Source organism: Ictalurus punctatus, chromosome 18, assembly GCF_001660625.3.
Source record: "Ictalurus punctatus breed USDA103 chromosome 18, Coco_2.0, whole genome shotgun sequence".
NCBI lineage: Eukaryota > Metazoa > Chordata > Actinopteri > Siluriformes > Ictaluridae > Ictalurus > Ictalurus punctatus.
In genome coordinates this window covers 16,052,655-16,069,471 of record NC_030433.2, presented here as the reverse complement: position 1 = coordinate 16,069,471, position 16,817 = coordinate 16,052,655, and the positions used below count along the sequence as shown (strand labels likewise).

General features: G+C 37.6%; 1 protein-coding gene across 1 annotated transcript in view; it reads left to right on the top strand.

The window, feature by feature from the left end:
* The first annotated feature begins 2,796 nt into the window (after window positions 1-2,796).
* Window positions 2,797-16,817, top strand: part of jam3b (junctional adhesion molecule 3b) — a 37,506-nt gene continuing 23,485 nt past the window's right edge. The window contains exon 1 of the mRNA XM_047161997.2: window positions 2,797-2,928. Within this exon, the coding sequence (XP_047017953.2) occupies window positions 2,880-2,928 (49 nt within the window). The 5' untranslated portion in view covers window positions 2,797-2,879. The remainder of the gene's footprint in view (window positions 2,929-16,817) is intronic.

Sequence of the window (16,817 nt, the reverse complement as noted above, 5' to 3'; positions counted from 1 at the left end):
GCATATTGAATATAACACTCTTTGATTACAACAGATCTGCACAAGATGTCACCAGTACAAATAACAAGGGCTTCATCTTCATCTGTTCTTTCCGTTGGATGGTGATTATAAAGCCATTACTTAGAGCAACAGTAGTTCTGCTGAAATACTGCAGCTGTCTAGAGAGGCAATTCATTATCCAAAAAATGTTTTATTATACAATAAATTCATTATACAATATAATGTGAAAAATCTAAACAAAAAGACAACTCAAGATAATTTTTTGCTATCATAGGCTAACAAATATTGTTTCCTTGAGACCAAGAAGTTGTTTTATTGATATGGTTAACTGGCTTGTAGATGCAAACTGGGAAAAGGAACAATATATATGCCAGATCACTTGCTAATTGGGGAAAAAATTAGATACCATAATAATTAGCTTCACTTGGTAATTGCCTAAAATGTAGTGTGCTGTGTACAGTTTAACTCAGAGGTGAACTCAATAATAATGTCATTTTCAAACTCAAAAAATTTTAGCTACAAAGTGGAGGGAAATGACATCTCCATGATCTTGTGTGATTAGTTAGCAAGCTAGCCAGCTGATCATAAGTTTATAATGTAAATATTTTTCTCAAAACAGAGAACTGTGTGGTCAGTATTATAGGTTTATCCAACTAAGGTATCTACTGTATGTTGATTGATCTAAAGTGAATACTGTTATAAAATCATTTACTGTTCATGGTGTGAGCAGCTATGTTGACTTGATGTCATATGCTGAACTTTATTCTCAAGTAGGCAACACAAAACATTAAGAGCCAAGCGCACGTAAAATTTTTAACATGATGATCGGTGTAAATTGTTATTATATTGTCTTCTTGGAAACATGTAAAAATCATGGAGAGCAGATCTTTAAAAAAAAACAAAAAAAAAACCCAGCAATTTACACCCATCATACTGTTCAAAAGTTTAGACTCCCTAGCTTTTAATGTAAAAGCACGTGTTGCCTTCTTGTGAATGTTTGTAGCTTTTTTAATTGTGTATGAGTCCATAAATTATCCTCAGTGTGAAAAGATGGATTAGATTATTATTAACATTTAGCAGATTCTGTAAGACATATACAGTATAAACTTGTGACCTCAACTGTATGGTGAAAATTATTTGTTTGTTTGTTTTTTTCAAAGGAAACGACATGTTCATTTTTTTTCAGTGATTGACATGGTTGTCACGTCCTCAAGAGACTTTGTCACTCCAGTAAATAACTCAATATCTAAACGTCAGGAAATCCATAGTTTTCTCTTAGACGATAAAAAAAGCCCAAAGAGTCCTGCAGCATGTAAGCTTTAGAGACAAAAAGAAAATGTAAGCTTTAGAGAAAAGAAACCACTTTGATTAGCGCACTAAATTAATTTTGAGCAAGCCTTTTACAGAAAGAATCAATTGCATTTGCATGTACAAGACATCTGTACTGACAATGCAATCATATTCATTAAGCAATCAGTAGATCATTATACAGATGGACAGTGCAAGCAACATTTCTGTAAGGAATTTTCAGTTAAAAATAGCCACGACTGGTTCTGCATGTTTGTGCCTATGACACTATATCACACTCTTCTGGTAGCAGGCTAATTGTCTAATGCTTTTCTGTGAAACTTTGCTATTAATTAATATTGCTAAGAATTTGTTTGTTTGTTTATTTTATTTATTTATTTATTTATTTAAAATCTCCTACACAGTTTTAAGATGTTTGATAAGATTACAAATTTTTTATTTATTTATTTATTTTTTAAATAAAATTTGGGGTGACATTTCTATAAGAAATGTCAGGTAAGAAAGGTATGTTAACGTCTACTAATTTTGCCATGTAATTTTTAAAAAATAATTTTTTAGCCTTGAGAAATTTTGCATATGTAATTTTGCATATGACTTCATGTCAACATGGCTGCTCACACCATCAACAGTAAATGATTTTATAGTAGTATTTACTTTCTATCAGTCATCATAGACTCATTACTTAAATTTATAACATTGACTATATGCAAATTGGAAATCTACCAAATCTCCACTGTCTTCTCTTGTTAACTGGCCTTCATTGCATACTGGAATATGATTGGCTGTAATCATTTATGATGTAATAACAATTGCCTGTTTAATACTAACTCACATTTTCCTATCTTGTCTGAAGAAAATGACCCAGCTAATAACCCAACGGCTGGGTTACACAAAACTACCCAAAAACTAGGTAGTGACTGAGAAAATTGCCCAATTAAATGACCCAAAAGGCTCATCCCAACGTTTGGGTAGTGAATTAACCTAGCATTTTTTTTTTTTTAGTGTAAGTAGATTCGTTTATAAATCTAGAGGTAACCAGGGAGTCTTTCAAAGGAATAGGGGAATGTTTAATTGTCTCTCTTTTCACTTTTTGCAGTAACGAGAATTAAAATGTTATAGCTTAGTTACATTAAAAATAAAATAAAATAAAAATAAAATAAACATATTTCAGTTCAGAAAATAATCCAAATGTGATCGTGTGAACAGTTTCCCAGGCGGCCACACATCCACACATTCACATGTACACTGTCGTTGTGTGGATATCTCGACATCAGCGATGCACGCGGTAGCCATGGGAACTACAACGTGACTGGCCTTCTTTCAGGCGCGAGCAGCTTAATAGGGAAAACAGTAGCCTACTGCCCTACTAAACAGTATGTGAAAGTAGTACATGACGACAGGATTCTATAGTTACCATATGATTGCACATAGTACTCTTTTTGCCATACTAGGTACTACAGAAGTGCGCTCTCTCTCTCTCTCTCTCTCTCTCTCTCTCTCTCTCTCATCCTCCCCACAGCGCTTCACTTTGCGCATGTACGGCTCACACTTCACATTACATCCACACCAAGATGGCGTTAACGCGGCTATATTGTCTTCTGGCTCTCCTCACCATACAATGTGAGTCATGTTTTTGTTTGTTTTTTCTAACATAGGCTTATTATTATTCTTATTCTCCACAAAGTGTTGGTGGAATTTGTTGCAAGTTGTTTTTGTTTCTGGTCATTCCCCCCCCCACTCATATACACGGAAAGCTTAAAGTAGTCGACGTGTTTGGGAAGCGGCTGCTTCATACTCTTAAGCCAACTAAAGTAGAGAATAAAGCCGAGCATCTAGAGCTGTGTGTGGAAATACAGGCAGAACGTTTGAAATATAAAGTATGAAGCGAATAAAAGTAGCTCAAGCTACACTGTTTGACAGTATTTTTGGGGTTTTTTTTTTGTAACTTGTGTTTGGCGTCGTTTCTCGGACTCGCGTCCGCTGAGATTTGCTTTTCAAAGAAGAAGAAGAACAACAACAACAAAAAAACTGTTTTCTTTTCCTATAACTTGTTTGTTTAGCAGTTATTTAGATGTACATTGATTTTGGCGAAGCATTGTGTTTGTGTAGGTTGAAAGTCTATACTTCTCGCTCGAAACGTTGTTCCAGTCCTCAAGTAATCTCTGCTTTAAAAGTTTTAACATCCCAGTCAGAGAAAGCGGCGTCTAAATCCGCGTTAGATCTGCGTGTTTCAGTGTAACACTCATCAGTTAGCTGGTTTCCAGAACGTTCGACTTGAGCGCGTGAGGAAAAGTCTTTAACGGTTTACTGATGCGGAATAACGGTTTTGTCTGATGCTGGCTGTACAGGCGAGTCTGAACCTCCCTCAGTCGGACATGTATTATATGAGGAAGGTCACTTTTTCCAGTTAACTTTTCATTTCAGGGATTATTAACGTTTTCGCCCCCCCCCCCCCCCCCCCCCCCCCCCCCCCCCCAGTCAGTACTACTTTTCGGAGATTAGAAAAGTATGTTAATGTCAGTTTCAGGAAACGGCACTTAAGTTCTCTTATCTGGTTCTTATCTTATGACCAGATAGTTGTGCACTCTTAGGAAATGAAAAAGTACTAAATTGTACCTTTAGATGTTCATTCACGCTCAGAAAAGGGGGTACTAAACTGTAATGTTCCTTTTTCCCTCACTCTCAGAAGAAGGGTATATACGTCACCATTCCTTGTCTCTCTAGTTTGCTTTCATGGTCATGTAGGCTACACAGAGGATACAGTGTACCTTAACTCAAGGAATACAGTTTATAATGTATAATAAATCAGTATGAAACTGCATTACTTCATCACTGTCAATCTGTTTTACATTCTCTGTCGATTTATATACCCTTCCCTATTTAACCCTTGAACGAAAATGTTTTATCTTTTCTTTTTCTTTTTTTTCCGGAAAAAATAACAAACTCCTTAAAATCACAAGACTTTAGGCTATTAGTCAATACACATTTCCCAATTTATTCATCACTGAGTAATTTGTAGTGTGAGTAATAAACTGAGATCTAGGCGTATACATGTATACAGTACCTACGTGGAAGAAAGACACAAACGGGATTTCAGTATCGAAAAATAAATAAACAGAAGAAATATTCTCGATAATACGCCAGAGATTCATTTGATCCTTAATTGTGAGTCATTTTAAATATTGGATGTGACTTGAGTTTTGCACTTTAGAAATGCTCTTAACCTTGATGAGACAAACGGAGAAGAGAACAAGTGAATAGTCATGCATATTATTAAATAAATGTTTACATAAAATTTACAGCCATTTCACCATTTTTTTTTTACGACTCTGTAAATTCTTTAAAACTAGTATAATCAGTTGTATCAGTCCGTACAGGATTTTGCTGATTTTTTAAATTTATTGTTGAGGCTAAAATGCTTGATTTTGCTTCAGCGATTTTGATTTTGCTTTCAAAGTTTGCATTCAATTCGTTGAGATTTTTGTCCCTTTTTTTGCAGAAAACTACTTGAATTGCCAAAATTGCACACGCTTCAGAATATTACGGAGTTTGCTTGATTTTGTATCGTAAAATCGCGAAATCCTGGAGGGAGTAATATTTTATTTTGTTTGTTTAGGGTGTGACCCCAACCTTTTATGTTGCAATGTAGTGATTGATTGATTGCTTGCTCGATTGATTGATTAAGGGCCACTTGCTGGTAGAGCTTTTAGTGCTGTGACGTGAAGGGAGTAAGTAGACCTGGAGGAAGTGCTCACTCTCTGTGATCACTCAAGTGTGAGGACTGGCTTAAATCACCCAACATATAATTAGCCTTACTGTAAATCTGTGCCTTTTATCTTGTTTAGGGTCTTTCTCTAGCTGCTTTTTTAATCCAAATAATTAAAGTTTTGCCCCTACTGTGACTTAAAAAGAAAATAAAAATTCGTATGCTGTGAAGTGTGGTTATTCACATAGAGACAGAAAAATATGCCCAATCCTTATCCTCTCAAATCCATAGATCATATCAATTCTAAGGTTTCTGTAATATCTGAATGAGGGTGATGCTTATAAGTCATGTCAGAACCAAATGCTCGGACAAAAAGGCTGAGATTCAGAGCACTTTGTTATTGTCTGCATGTTTGAAAGCCATGTCTTTAAGAAGAGCAGCGGTGCTCTGGATGTTATCGAGTGTTCTATGCCAAATTCAAGCAATGCCAGGATTCGCTGGAGTTGGACAAGTGTAATGTAATGAAACTGTTTCAGCTTAGGCTAAACATTGAACATTACTCTCTGTCATTTAAGATGAAGTGCAAGTGGGAGACGGCCATTTTCTGCATGCATAGGAGTATTAAAACATTGGAAAAAATTGAGAGGCTGATTCAGACACGTCACATTTGTAGGTAGATTTTCTACCATTATTATACCAACATACATTTAATATACATTGAAATACATTTCGCAACATAATTTTCCCATATGTCTGTAAAACCGATATATGTACATGAATATTTAACTTTTAAACATTGTCCCGTTCTCTGTGGAAGGGCATGTGAGCAGATATGCAAGTGGCCTCCCTTGTGCAGTAAATCAGACACTCTGCAAGTTATGAGTTCAAATATTGCATCCAATATGTGTGGAATTGTTCTTTTAAGTTTCCTCACTTTACAGTGTAAGTGTCAGGAAACCTGTAATATAAGAGTCACAGGTAGGTTGTGTTGCATTGTTTTGATAAGCTTCATCATTTGGTAATAAATCAGCAGTTAGAGAAAAGAGAAAGTGTTGAAAGTATTTTCCCCAAGAGGTGCCGTGTGTCAGCTGCTTTCCCTCCCACGGTTTCAGAGCAAATGTGCTTCAAGGCTGTGTGAAAAGCTCGCTGGTCCTCCTGGATTACTCCATTGCCTGCCTGAAGACTCTGATTTTAGTAAGTGTTAGAGATAAATGAATGTCATGTGTGAAACCTCTCCCCTCACATCAGTGTCTGTGCGAATCTTTTGTGGTTGTTTTTCAGTGCCACCGTGTTGAGGTGAAAAAAGGCATGCATGTCTCCACAGCAGGATGCTTTTAAAAAAGCCGAAAGCCGCCAGCACAGTCATAGCAGAACAATGAGATCTAGTTTAGATCATACGAAAGGCAGGTATGAGGAAATTCCCATCATGCCATCCCCATAGTCTAGAGGAACTTCCCAGACATGGGGCACCAAAGTAATCCACATGGGTACCACAACAGTCAGGACATGATGAAACGTGCTGACTCTAGGAGCAACAGGAGACCAGCGCGTCTGGTGGTTCATCCGCAGCGTAATGGCCTGAAACAGCTGAGCGCCTGTGGGCTGGAGTGGCTGGAGGATGGCACTCACACGGAGGTCAGAGAAATATCCGAGGCAGCTCACCACACCACACACGCTCAGCTTTGGGAACAAATGTGGAATGTGGCCTCACAGGATCACAGAGCAAATGGAAGCCTACAAATATGTGCAGGATCAAAAACACTGCACCGAGAGCATTATACTGGCTTTTCTGTGTCTGGAAAATATAAGAAGGTGTAGATGAAAGTGAGAAACCCATCATTCATATAGAAAGAATAAATATATTAGATTAAATATTTAATTATATTGGAGTCCCGAGAGGCCATTATTATGAAATTAATAGGTAAAAATTCTCTTATTTCCCCTGTTTTCTGAATTTTTTTAAAATTTATTTTGACACAACAGTGAAATACTTCTTGTCTGTAAGTATCCATTTAAAATGTGTCTGTATTTTGAGAAAACCGAAAAGCACACTGTTTGCAAACATTGTCAAGGGGGACAAAAATCTGTTTTCAGGTTGCACTATGAAGTTGAAAAGTTGTCCCTTTGCGTGTCTCCGATTCTTAAATAAAGCAGCATGGAACAGCAACAAGTATGTGCTATTCTGGGCTGGAAATAAGCCAAAACATTTTAACCTGAAGATATCACAAATGAGATCATGACTGCTGTAGAGAATAGGTCACCTGTTGATTTAACAAAAGTCGCAATAAATTTGTCCAAGTTACCAGACACCATGTAGAAAGTCAGTATTGAGTTTTTGCTAAGTAAGAAAGCTGTGAATGATGAGTTCCTAAATTAAAGCAAAAATGATAAATCTACACTACATGGCCAAAAGTTTGTGTAAACCTGTATTTACACCTGTGTGTAAACCACACTCATCTGAGCTTTCTGAGCACAGCAACCAGCACCCTGGAGCTTGATGAATTTACGATTTGTCAATGCTTGATGCTTGATACTACTAAAATGAATACGGTTGAGTAAACAGGTCTGGATATATATTGGTAATTTTTCTTCTGTGTTTCTTTTATCTTCTATTTTCCTGAAATTCCTCTGGCATGAATGAAAACTGCCCTAGATATTGTGATATACTGGTGAAAGGAGGAAGATGACTGTGGCAACTGTCAGATAATTGCCTCGTAATTAGAACAGTTGTTTAAAAAATAATCCATTAAATTATCAGACATTCACCGAGTTGTGGAATAAAACATCGAGAAACTATGATAGCTAATGAATATGAACAAGGGCAGAAAACAATAATGCCCGGCTCTCTGGATTTTTGTAAGAGAGCTGTAATTTGGTCCATATTTTAAAGTAGAATTTATGTGAACTCCTAGCTGGAGACATGAAAAGGCTTCTCTCTGAAGCGATCCTCTTTTCATTTCTATAGTTCTTGTATTATTTTCACTTGGTAAGCAGGAGCAGATGGAGCGGAAAGCTTAGAACATACACATTCATGCTTTAGGAATTCCAAACATGTGCATTGCCCAAATGTCAATAAGATGTCCATGCGTAGGTGGCAATTGATCAAAATAGTGTCTGACTGCTGCGCGGAAATTACTAATGCATTTTCAAAACAAGTGCAGCTCGGCTCTTACTGTCAGAACAACATGCATTATTCTTTCCCCCTCCCTTTCTATGATTGCTGTCCCAACACTGGCACTGAGCTGTAGGCGATATTGTTTTAACTGAGTTGTTAATTAGATTAAGTTTATTTATGTAGGTGAAGTTGTTTTTGTTCGGGTTTTTGAGGTTCTGCTCACTGAGGTGAAAGTGCCAGGAACAGCATTCCTAGAGTGTGCGCAGCCTTGCCAGCGGCCTCTCACAAACACCACCACACACACACCAGCAAGTCCACGGCCTCTTTCGTTCAGCAGGACTCTTTTAGTTCACACAGGGATTTTTAATTACAGATCAGCCTGACTTACAGTGGAACTGTATCAGGTACACACATTTTTATTTAGAGAGCAGAGATAACAGTAAATTTTCCTCTTTTTTCCCCCCACTGAATTATAGCCAGATGATTGTGTTGAATTCAGTCCTGTATTTACAGTCTGTACTGAAAGGGACAGATCATCTGACCACCCCTGACATCAGAACAGTTCAGAGCTTTAATATGAAACATAATTTGATTGAAATTGCAGTAATAACCTGAATGCATTACACTTCATGCGATGTCAAAGAGAAATAAAATGATATGCGAATATGAGACTCATCAGGCCCTTCAGTCATACAGTTGGTAATATCAGGAGCATCAACGCTGCAGCTTTCCTCCCTGAAGAGATGTCTGGCATTTTTCTTTTCAGCTGTATATCCTATAACAATTCACCAGTACACAAAATTAGGGAAAAAACAACAAAACAAAACAGACTCATGTTCAGGAGCTCCTAAAGTGGGGATTAAAGTGACTTCCCTTCTGTTGTACTAATTTAAGGGCACTGTGCCGTGAACTGCAAAATGTAAATCCATTAATCATTGCTCGTTTCACACACAGGGAAAGAGGGGTTGGAATTTTTTGACGTGTTGTGTCTAAGTGAGGTAAGGCGAAGTGTTTCCAGAGCTAGAAATCTGTGATTTATCTTGTCAAAGCTGGCAGACTGGTGAAGGGGGTGTTAGAGTTTATTTTATACTCGGTAGAATGATCAAACAAATGGAAAAATGACTGACTTTTGAGTTAAGCATTATTTTAATCAGCCAGTGACCCCACAAACATTCCCTGTAATTCTGTTCTTCTACAGAGTTTCAACAGAACTTAAATATTTGCTGGGTTATTAATTCAGGAATTGCTAGGATGTGTTTCGAGCAAAAAATAAAAAGTGGACTCAACCGTTTGATGATCTAATTACATAAACTGGAGCTTTTCAGATGGATTCTGCTTATCATATAAAGACTAATATTCAGCTACATCTCATGGTGTTTCAGATGACAGGAATTTCCTTAACAGGACAGACATCGATTACTCTCAATGGGGCAGAAATTGTTTTGCCACAGAATTTGAATAAGGTGGTCACTTGGCTCTAAATTCTCTATGTGTTTCAAACATTCAGAGGCCAGCATTCATATAATATACTGTATTTTGTAGTTGTCCTGCTCTGGATGGCAGCATATGTTGCTCCAAACTGTGTACATATCTTTCTGCATTGATGGTGCCCTCACAGATGGTTACCCATGCCATGGGCACTGACACACCCCCATACCATGACAGACGCTGGACTTGGACCTGACGCTGATAACAGCTTGGATGGCTGTTTTGTCCAAAAACTATTTAAAATGTTGATTCGTCGGACCACAAAACACGATTCCACTGTGCTACTGTCCATCTCAGATGAGACCGAGCCCAGAGACTTCGACGGCGCTGTGGATCTGTGGATGCAGCGGAGAATGGTGTTGACTGTCAAAGGTTTACCGGAGTATTCCCGAGCCCATGTCAGGATATCCATTATAGACTCAAGACAGTTTTTAAGACAGTGGCGTCTGAGGGAACGGAGATCATGCGCATTCAGAAGTGGTTTTCAGCCTTTCCCTTTACTCGCTAAGATTTGACCGGATTCCTTGAATCTTTCAATTATATTGTGCACTGTAGAAGGTGAAATGCCCGAAATCCTACCGATTTGTCTTTGGGGAAGATTGTTCTCAAAGTGTTGGATTATTCGCTGATGCATCTGTTGGCAGATTGGCGAGCCTCGACCCATCCTTGCTCTTGAAGGACTAGGCCTTTTTTGGAGGCTCCTTATTTACTATGATTAGACGATTGCCTCACCTGTCACATTACTATTAGTCCTAGATTGCCCCATCACAACTTTTTTGGAATGTGTTGCATGCATCAATTTCAAAATAAATATTTATCTTCAAAAAACTATGCAGTTGATTAGGTAAAACATCAAATACCTTGTTTTATATGTTTTTTTGTTTAAATACAAGTCAAAGTACATTTACAAATCACTCCTCTTTGTTTTTATTAGCATTTTCCATGCTGACCCAATTTTTTTCGGAATTGGGGTTGTAAATCTTAATAAATAAATTGCAACACAAAGCACACTGAGGCCAGTTGAGGGAGTAATTATGCCTGTGTGTATATATTTAGTTTCCGTAGGCTTATGTGATTAGACAGTACCTTACCTAATATAGTGCCTTTCTTTCTGTGATTAGACTCCTCACTGAGAGATAAGCAGTTGATAAGTCAACAGAAACGGAGCAACCATAGAACCTTATTTTCATCCTTGACGCAATCAGTCACTCCTCCATGAAGAGAAATCACATTAGCACCAGATTTACTGCGTGTATTTAACTGACTGGTCAGATTGCACTGACAGATTGTAACTGGACCATCTGGTGTGTCTGTGATAAAGCTAACACTTCTTATTTTTATCACTTGACCAAAAATGAAGATGTCTTTGGAAACAATGTAAACATGCTTAAAGTGAATTCCGTCTTGTGACGTCATTTTTCTTTTTCAGTGTGACACCTGACCAGAAAATGGCAAATAAGGCCACAATAAATGCTGCATAAATAGACAAGTTTCATGAAATAGCTTTAGCCGAGGAGGATAACATTTAGTCTTGTGTAAAGATGGAGACAGGGTTCAGTTTGTGCTGTGTCTCAACTGTGTTACAGTATGTACTCAGAACCGTTGTTAGTCATGAGACTGCATATTCTTAGGTCAGTAAGTGCTTTAGATACTTGTCAGAATGCTTGACATTAGTGGGGTGCTTGTTATCCACTGACCCTGAAATGTACAATACTTAGAGCTTGATTCCTATAACTCACTTGCAGAGACTGGAGGATGAAAGTCTTCAAGTATTGTGATATGATTTTTTTTCCATGTCGCCCACTCCTAATGGTGCATCTTGTTAGAGGAAAATAATCAACAACGAGGTGGAGTGATGTGGCCCGATACAACGCAGGGCTACTGTTACCACTCTGATGTTTTCCATAATATCATGTCCTGAATTTAAATTTTTTATTTTTATATTATTTTGTGTATGAAATGACAATACATCACAGCATTTATCCATTTTTAGTTACATTTATTGTTGTGGAACATTTGAGAAACAAGTTAGTTCCTGTTATCACTTATGTCATAGCAGCTATAAACGGTTGTTCCCTTATTACCCTTTCTTTTTTCTCTCTTGAATTTAATAAGATAAAAAAAAAAAACTGCATCTTGTGATATTACCAAGAAAATGCAAAGCTCTCCTTCCGGAAGACTTTACCTTGTCAGAAAATATGCCAATCAAAACTTTCCTTCTGACCAGTCCAGAACCAAGAATTCAACAGTGCTGAGGTATAAATGTATTTGTGTAATAATATGCTAGTAGCACCCTTATGTGTGACATGGGGGTGGGAACCATCATCTACAAAGTTCACAGTGACTTGTTACAAATGAATAATCTCTAATTAAAGTATAATAATTAATTGTACCTTAAAAGTCCTTAGTATTTAATCTACAGCAATATATTTTTGACAGGGCACAATTATTTTTCCAAGCAAAAGAATTGTGATGTAATCACAGGAATCTGTGTGTGTTGGACACGAGTCTGGAAAGGTGGAAGGTAAAGACCATCTAGTTAATTTGGTTAAACTTAAACTATACGATTGATTTCCCAGTAAGGCGATTCCAGCGAGCGTGGTGTATCGGTGAGGGAAGTCTGCGTTGAAAGAACAGAGCCATCTGAATATTCATCACCGGTGTGCTTAGTGTTCTTTCTTTAAGCAGATACACTCTGGAGTGAGCTAGTGCATGGACAATACAGTAACCTTAGACCTGTAGGTGACATGCATTCTGGCCTGAAGCTTCTGTACATCACAGCTTTTCTGTTATCTGCATGTTGTACATGTTTTCTAGCATGTCCTAAAGTAACTACATTATCTCCGAGTCATTGAGTTAAGGAAGTTTATGGAATAGATGTTATCAGGCTTTATAGTTAACCTTAAAAGGAGTTATTAGGAACAACAGTTTTCAGGGTTTCCTGTAGGAAATGACTTGGGGGTTTTTTACATTAAAAAAATCCAAGATTTGACCAAACCAAAGGAATTCCCGCAACATATATTGAAGTCTGCCAGATGACTAAATGTAAAAGCAAACGTAAATGAGTTACAGTTCAGAGTTGTACACAGCTTTACGAGCCAGTGTCAACAGATGGGTAAGCTTGGTAAATAGATAAGTCCTCTCTGGAGAGGAAAATATAAGAAAAACAAGATGAGTAAAGCAAATGTAGAAGAGGAAATGTAAGATTACATAACTGCAGGCAATTCCATGCAAATGTCAACTTAACAATAGAGATATAAAAGCAAGAGCACCGGATAAAACACTCTGCAGCTTAACTCTGTTCATCTTTGTTTGTTCTCACTCTATTCAACTCTTCTAGTTTCCGTTGTTTTATAACACAGCTGTGATTTCTCTATAGTCCGAAATGGAATGTTTCTGATATGTCACATCTGTAATGCAAAAACACTGCATTCATGCTGCCAGATTTTCTTTGGTAATGTATAAACTAAAAAAAAATCCAAAGACACGTACCTGTACTTTGTGTTAATTAAAGCACTTTTCATGTACAGTATACATTTTTCATAAAGGAATTATAATCCACAGCATTTTTTGGGAATGTGGAAACTGTAAAATACATAGCACTATGAAATTTCTGTTATTAATAGGCAAATTAAAATTTTACTTTTAAAAATTTGTCTGTTTTCCATAAAAGGTCACATGACCCAGTATTACATCTATAGAGGAGTTCTATGAGAAGATGCTATCAGATCAATTAATGTATAAGAGCCACTTTCCTATATTAAAAAGTAAGTCACATATCAGGTTTTTAGTTGTGTCTCTGGTGTGTGTGATATTTAAAAGTAGAATCACTACACATTATAAAGAACGATCTTATACCAAACTAGATAGCCTCCGAAAATCAGCTGGAAAATAGTCATTCTTCTGCAGGTGTCTTGTCATGCAGCACAAATGCAGGATTTGCCACATTTGTGTCATAAAGACACACAGTACTGAATAAGCGAGAGTTGCCTGCCACCTTAGACATACAACTTACATTCTGCACTTATTGCTCTGTGGATGTTACAAGAACAAGAACACAGATGTGTAGCTCGTGAAATATTCACAACAGGACACATTGGAGAGAGAATGGAACTGAGAAATAATTAATGGAGAAAAATAAAGAAGAATGGAAGGCTGCACATGAACAATGCCTTTTAGCACTGTCCTGAAGAGATTTCACCCCGGAATGGGGAAGTACAATATGTCCAAAACCATATATATCATGATACTTAAATCAGGGCTTGACATTAAGCGTTGTCATGTGGTTGTCCTTCCGACAAGTATCCTGAAAACCACAAAAACAAGCAGTCTTGTCAAAGATGTTTCCCAAATATCTCCTCTCCCCTCCTTAAAAATGGTTTAGTTCGATGGTATGCACTCCCAAGGCCCCTCACCCCACGCCGATATGGTAACACTTTTCATAGTACTGTACTGACGCGCACTGACCGAGCGATTACGCGGTCAAAGGCCCTAATCTGTTTGCATTATTATGTAATTAGAGTCGGTTTGTATAACACGAGGTTTGTATAACAATACTGTCAAGAAAATGTGAATACAACTCACTTCTCTTGGATGGATACATTTATTAGATTTTACCTTTTTTTTTTAAACATTTTTTTAGATTTTACATTTATTAGACTTTATTAAATAATATATTATGGAGTAGCATATTGTCTAAATCATGTTTGCCTTCATGTTTTGCTGGTGGCATTTGTTTTTGTCATGGTACAGAAGTGTATCCTGCCTGAAGGCACTTGTCCCCTTGACTAATAAACACGAGCAGTAATAGAGAAAGACTTCTCACTTCCTTAAAATCACAATATAAAAATATTAACGACTTTTCTAGTTGTAAAATCAGTTGGTTTAAATTCAGTAGGAGTTACAGTATATGCTCAAGCGACATGTCAAAGTTTCTGTTATGTTGTCTTAAATGACGAACGACAACTTAATAGTGCATATACACTTGATTATCTCTGGCAGAAAAGTAAACTTACACTGGGTAGCATTGTAGCTAGCTATAGTGTTTATGGTAACATTACAGCAAGTGTACCGAGTTGTGAACATGACCTGTCAAATTCATCTCTCCAGGTAGGGATAGAGTTCCTCTCACTTTTATTTTCATAATCTGTGTTAGACTCTGTGGTCCTTTTTGTTAGTTCGATGCTTTACCAGGCGCTTGGCCGGGTTGCGGAGGCTTGAGAAACATTGCGCTTCGCTGCTGTTGCCTGAGGTAAAGTCAAATCAAATTCTGATTGGTCAAGCTTTCTAAGCAACTGCTTGTGTAAACCTGCACTTTCCTGGTTAGCGCTGTATGCGTGCTCAAGATTACTGTATTTTCAGCAACAGAAGAATGTAAACCTGGCTATAACTGACTATATCACAAATACAGCCAATAGTAGTGTGACATTTAATAAACCGTGCAGGGAGTAATTGTCTTGATGTTCCACAACATTTTATGTAACTTTAGGGTAGTAACAGCAACTCATGTTGTCACTCTGTCGCTGATTATTTCCCGGAAAATTTGATATTAAATTTTGTTTCGTGGTAAAGAGGTGTCATCATAAACGTGTATTCAAATACAATCAGTTTCAAATACAAATGTTTCCTTAAAGAGGATAAACTAGAGCTTTAGTTTGAACTAGAACATTCATCATATGTTGTTTGCATATTAATTGAGTCTTCACTTTCAATTTATGTTTTTGAGTAGAGGAGCCCTTCCAAACCGCCCTGAGCACTTTGTGCAATGAATTACAAACAGTGAGGTCATTCATGTGCAACTGGCCAAGCTTTATTTCAGATCACCAACACTTAATATCATCCCTTTTTTTGTTTGTCTGGAGAGGGAATATTCTCGCTAGTTAGAGTCTCTGTGTGCTGGAATGACAAGCTACAATCCCCAGACATGCAGGTAGCATACCGTACTTTATGTAGGTTAAATAAAAAAACAAATGAATACTGGGATCATTTTGGGTGGTCTCAGAAGCAGAGAGTCATCATTTGGCTTGCACTTATCTTGGGTGGAGTTAATTGCCAGCAATTGTGCTGTTAAAATGATTCAGCTCAAAATTGGACTGAATTGGTATTACTGGGCTTGGGAATACCACTGACTTCCGTCTAGTTAGTTTACATTTTGTTCTCCTTGACTGGCAAACAAACGAGATACTGCATCAGGAGATCGGTTGCATTATCATGTAAGGCATGATTATGATATAGTTACTTGGAAAACAGCAATCGCGTAAGAATTTCAACAGTTCACATGGAAAACAGATTCGCAGTTTTTTAATGCGTACTAGTCAAATAGAGAGAATAATCCCCTGTTGTTGTAGGTTAAATATGCAGGATTATCATGTTAGGCCTCAATATAGCAATGACAGAAGGGATTAAAGTGGTTCCTTAGTTCCTTAGATTGATTCGGGGAATAAAAACATCAGATGTATCTGTAAAATGCTGTGGAAATCAGTGCAGCGTCCCAGGCACAGATACACCACTGGGAATTGTTACAGTAAATGACTTGGGCAAGATCTGTCAGCCATCAAATGTCACTTTTTCTTAGAGATAGAATATAAAATGAAGTGGCGCCTCAAATGTAGGGAAATAGTTTACGCATCAGACCTGAAATGGCTTTATGAATCCCTGATTATGAAGTTAAGCAATCGTTTTATTAATCGTGTAATGAGCTTGTTAATGGGAAACAGGTTCAAAATTAAAGACTAAAGAATGCTGCTTTTGCTTGGCGTGTCCCACACCACAGGTCACTCCACTCCCCTCACCCCAGCCCTGTGGAATGTCCACATTTGTTTTAGATGCCCGCAGGACCGATGGCATCAACCTCTCAGCATCTTAGTCAACTAAGAAAATGCGCCAAGCATTTCCCATACGACAGGGGATCCTCCCCAGCAGGTGATGGAGGGCTTCCTCTTCCCCCACTACCCCACATAACTCCTCACCTGTTTCACAACATTCCCTCCCAAGCCTCTCATACCGCCTACGCTAACTATTCCAGTCTGCAGTCTGCATTTGTGAACATGTTTTTAAGCTCGACTCACACCTTTTACACTTTGGGTTATTTTTACAATGAAGTTTGAAAAAAAAACGTGTTCAGTTCATGATGTTTTCTTTGTAAACACTTCAAACAAGCACTCAACACTTGGTTGTTATTTAGAAGTTCGTGGACTTGAC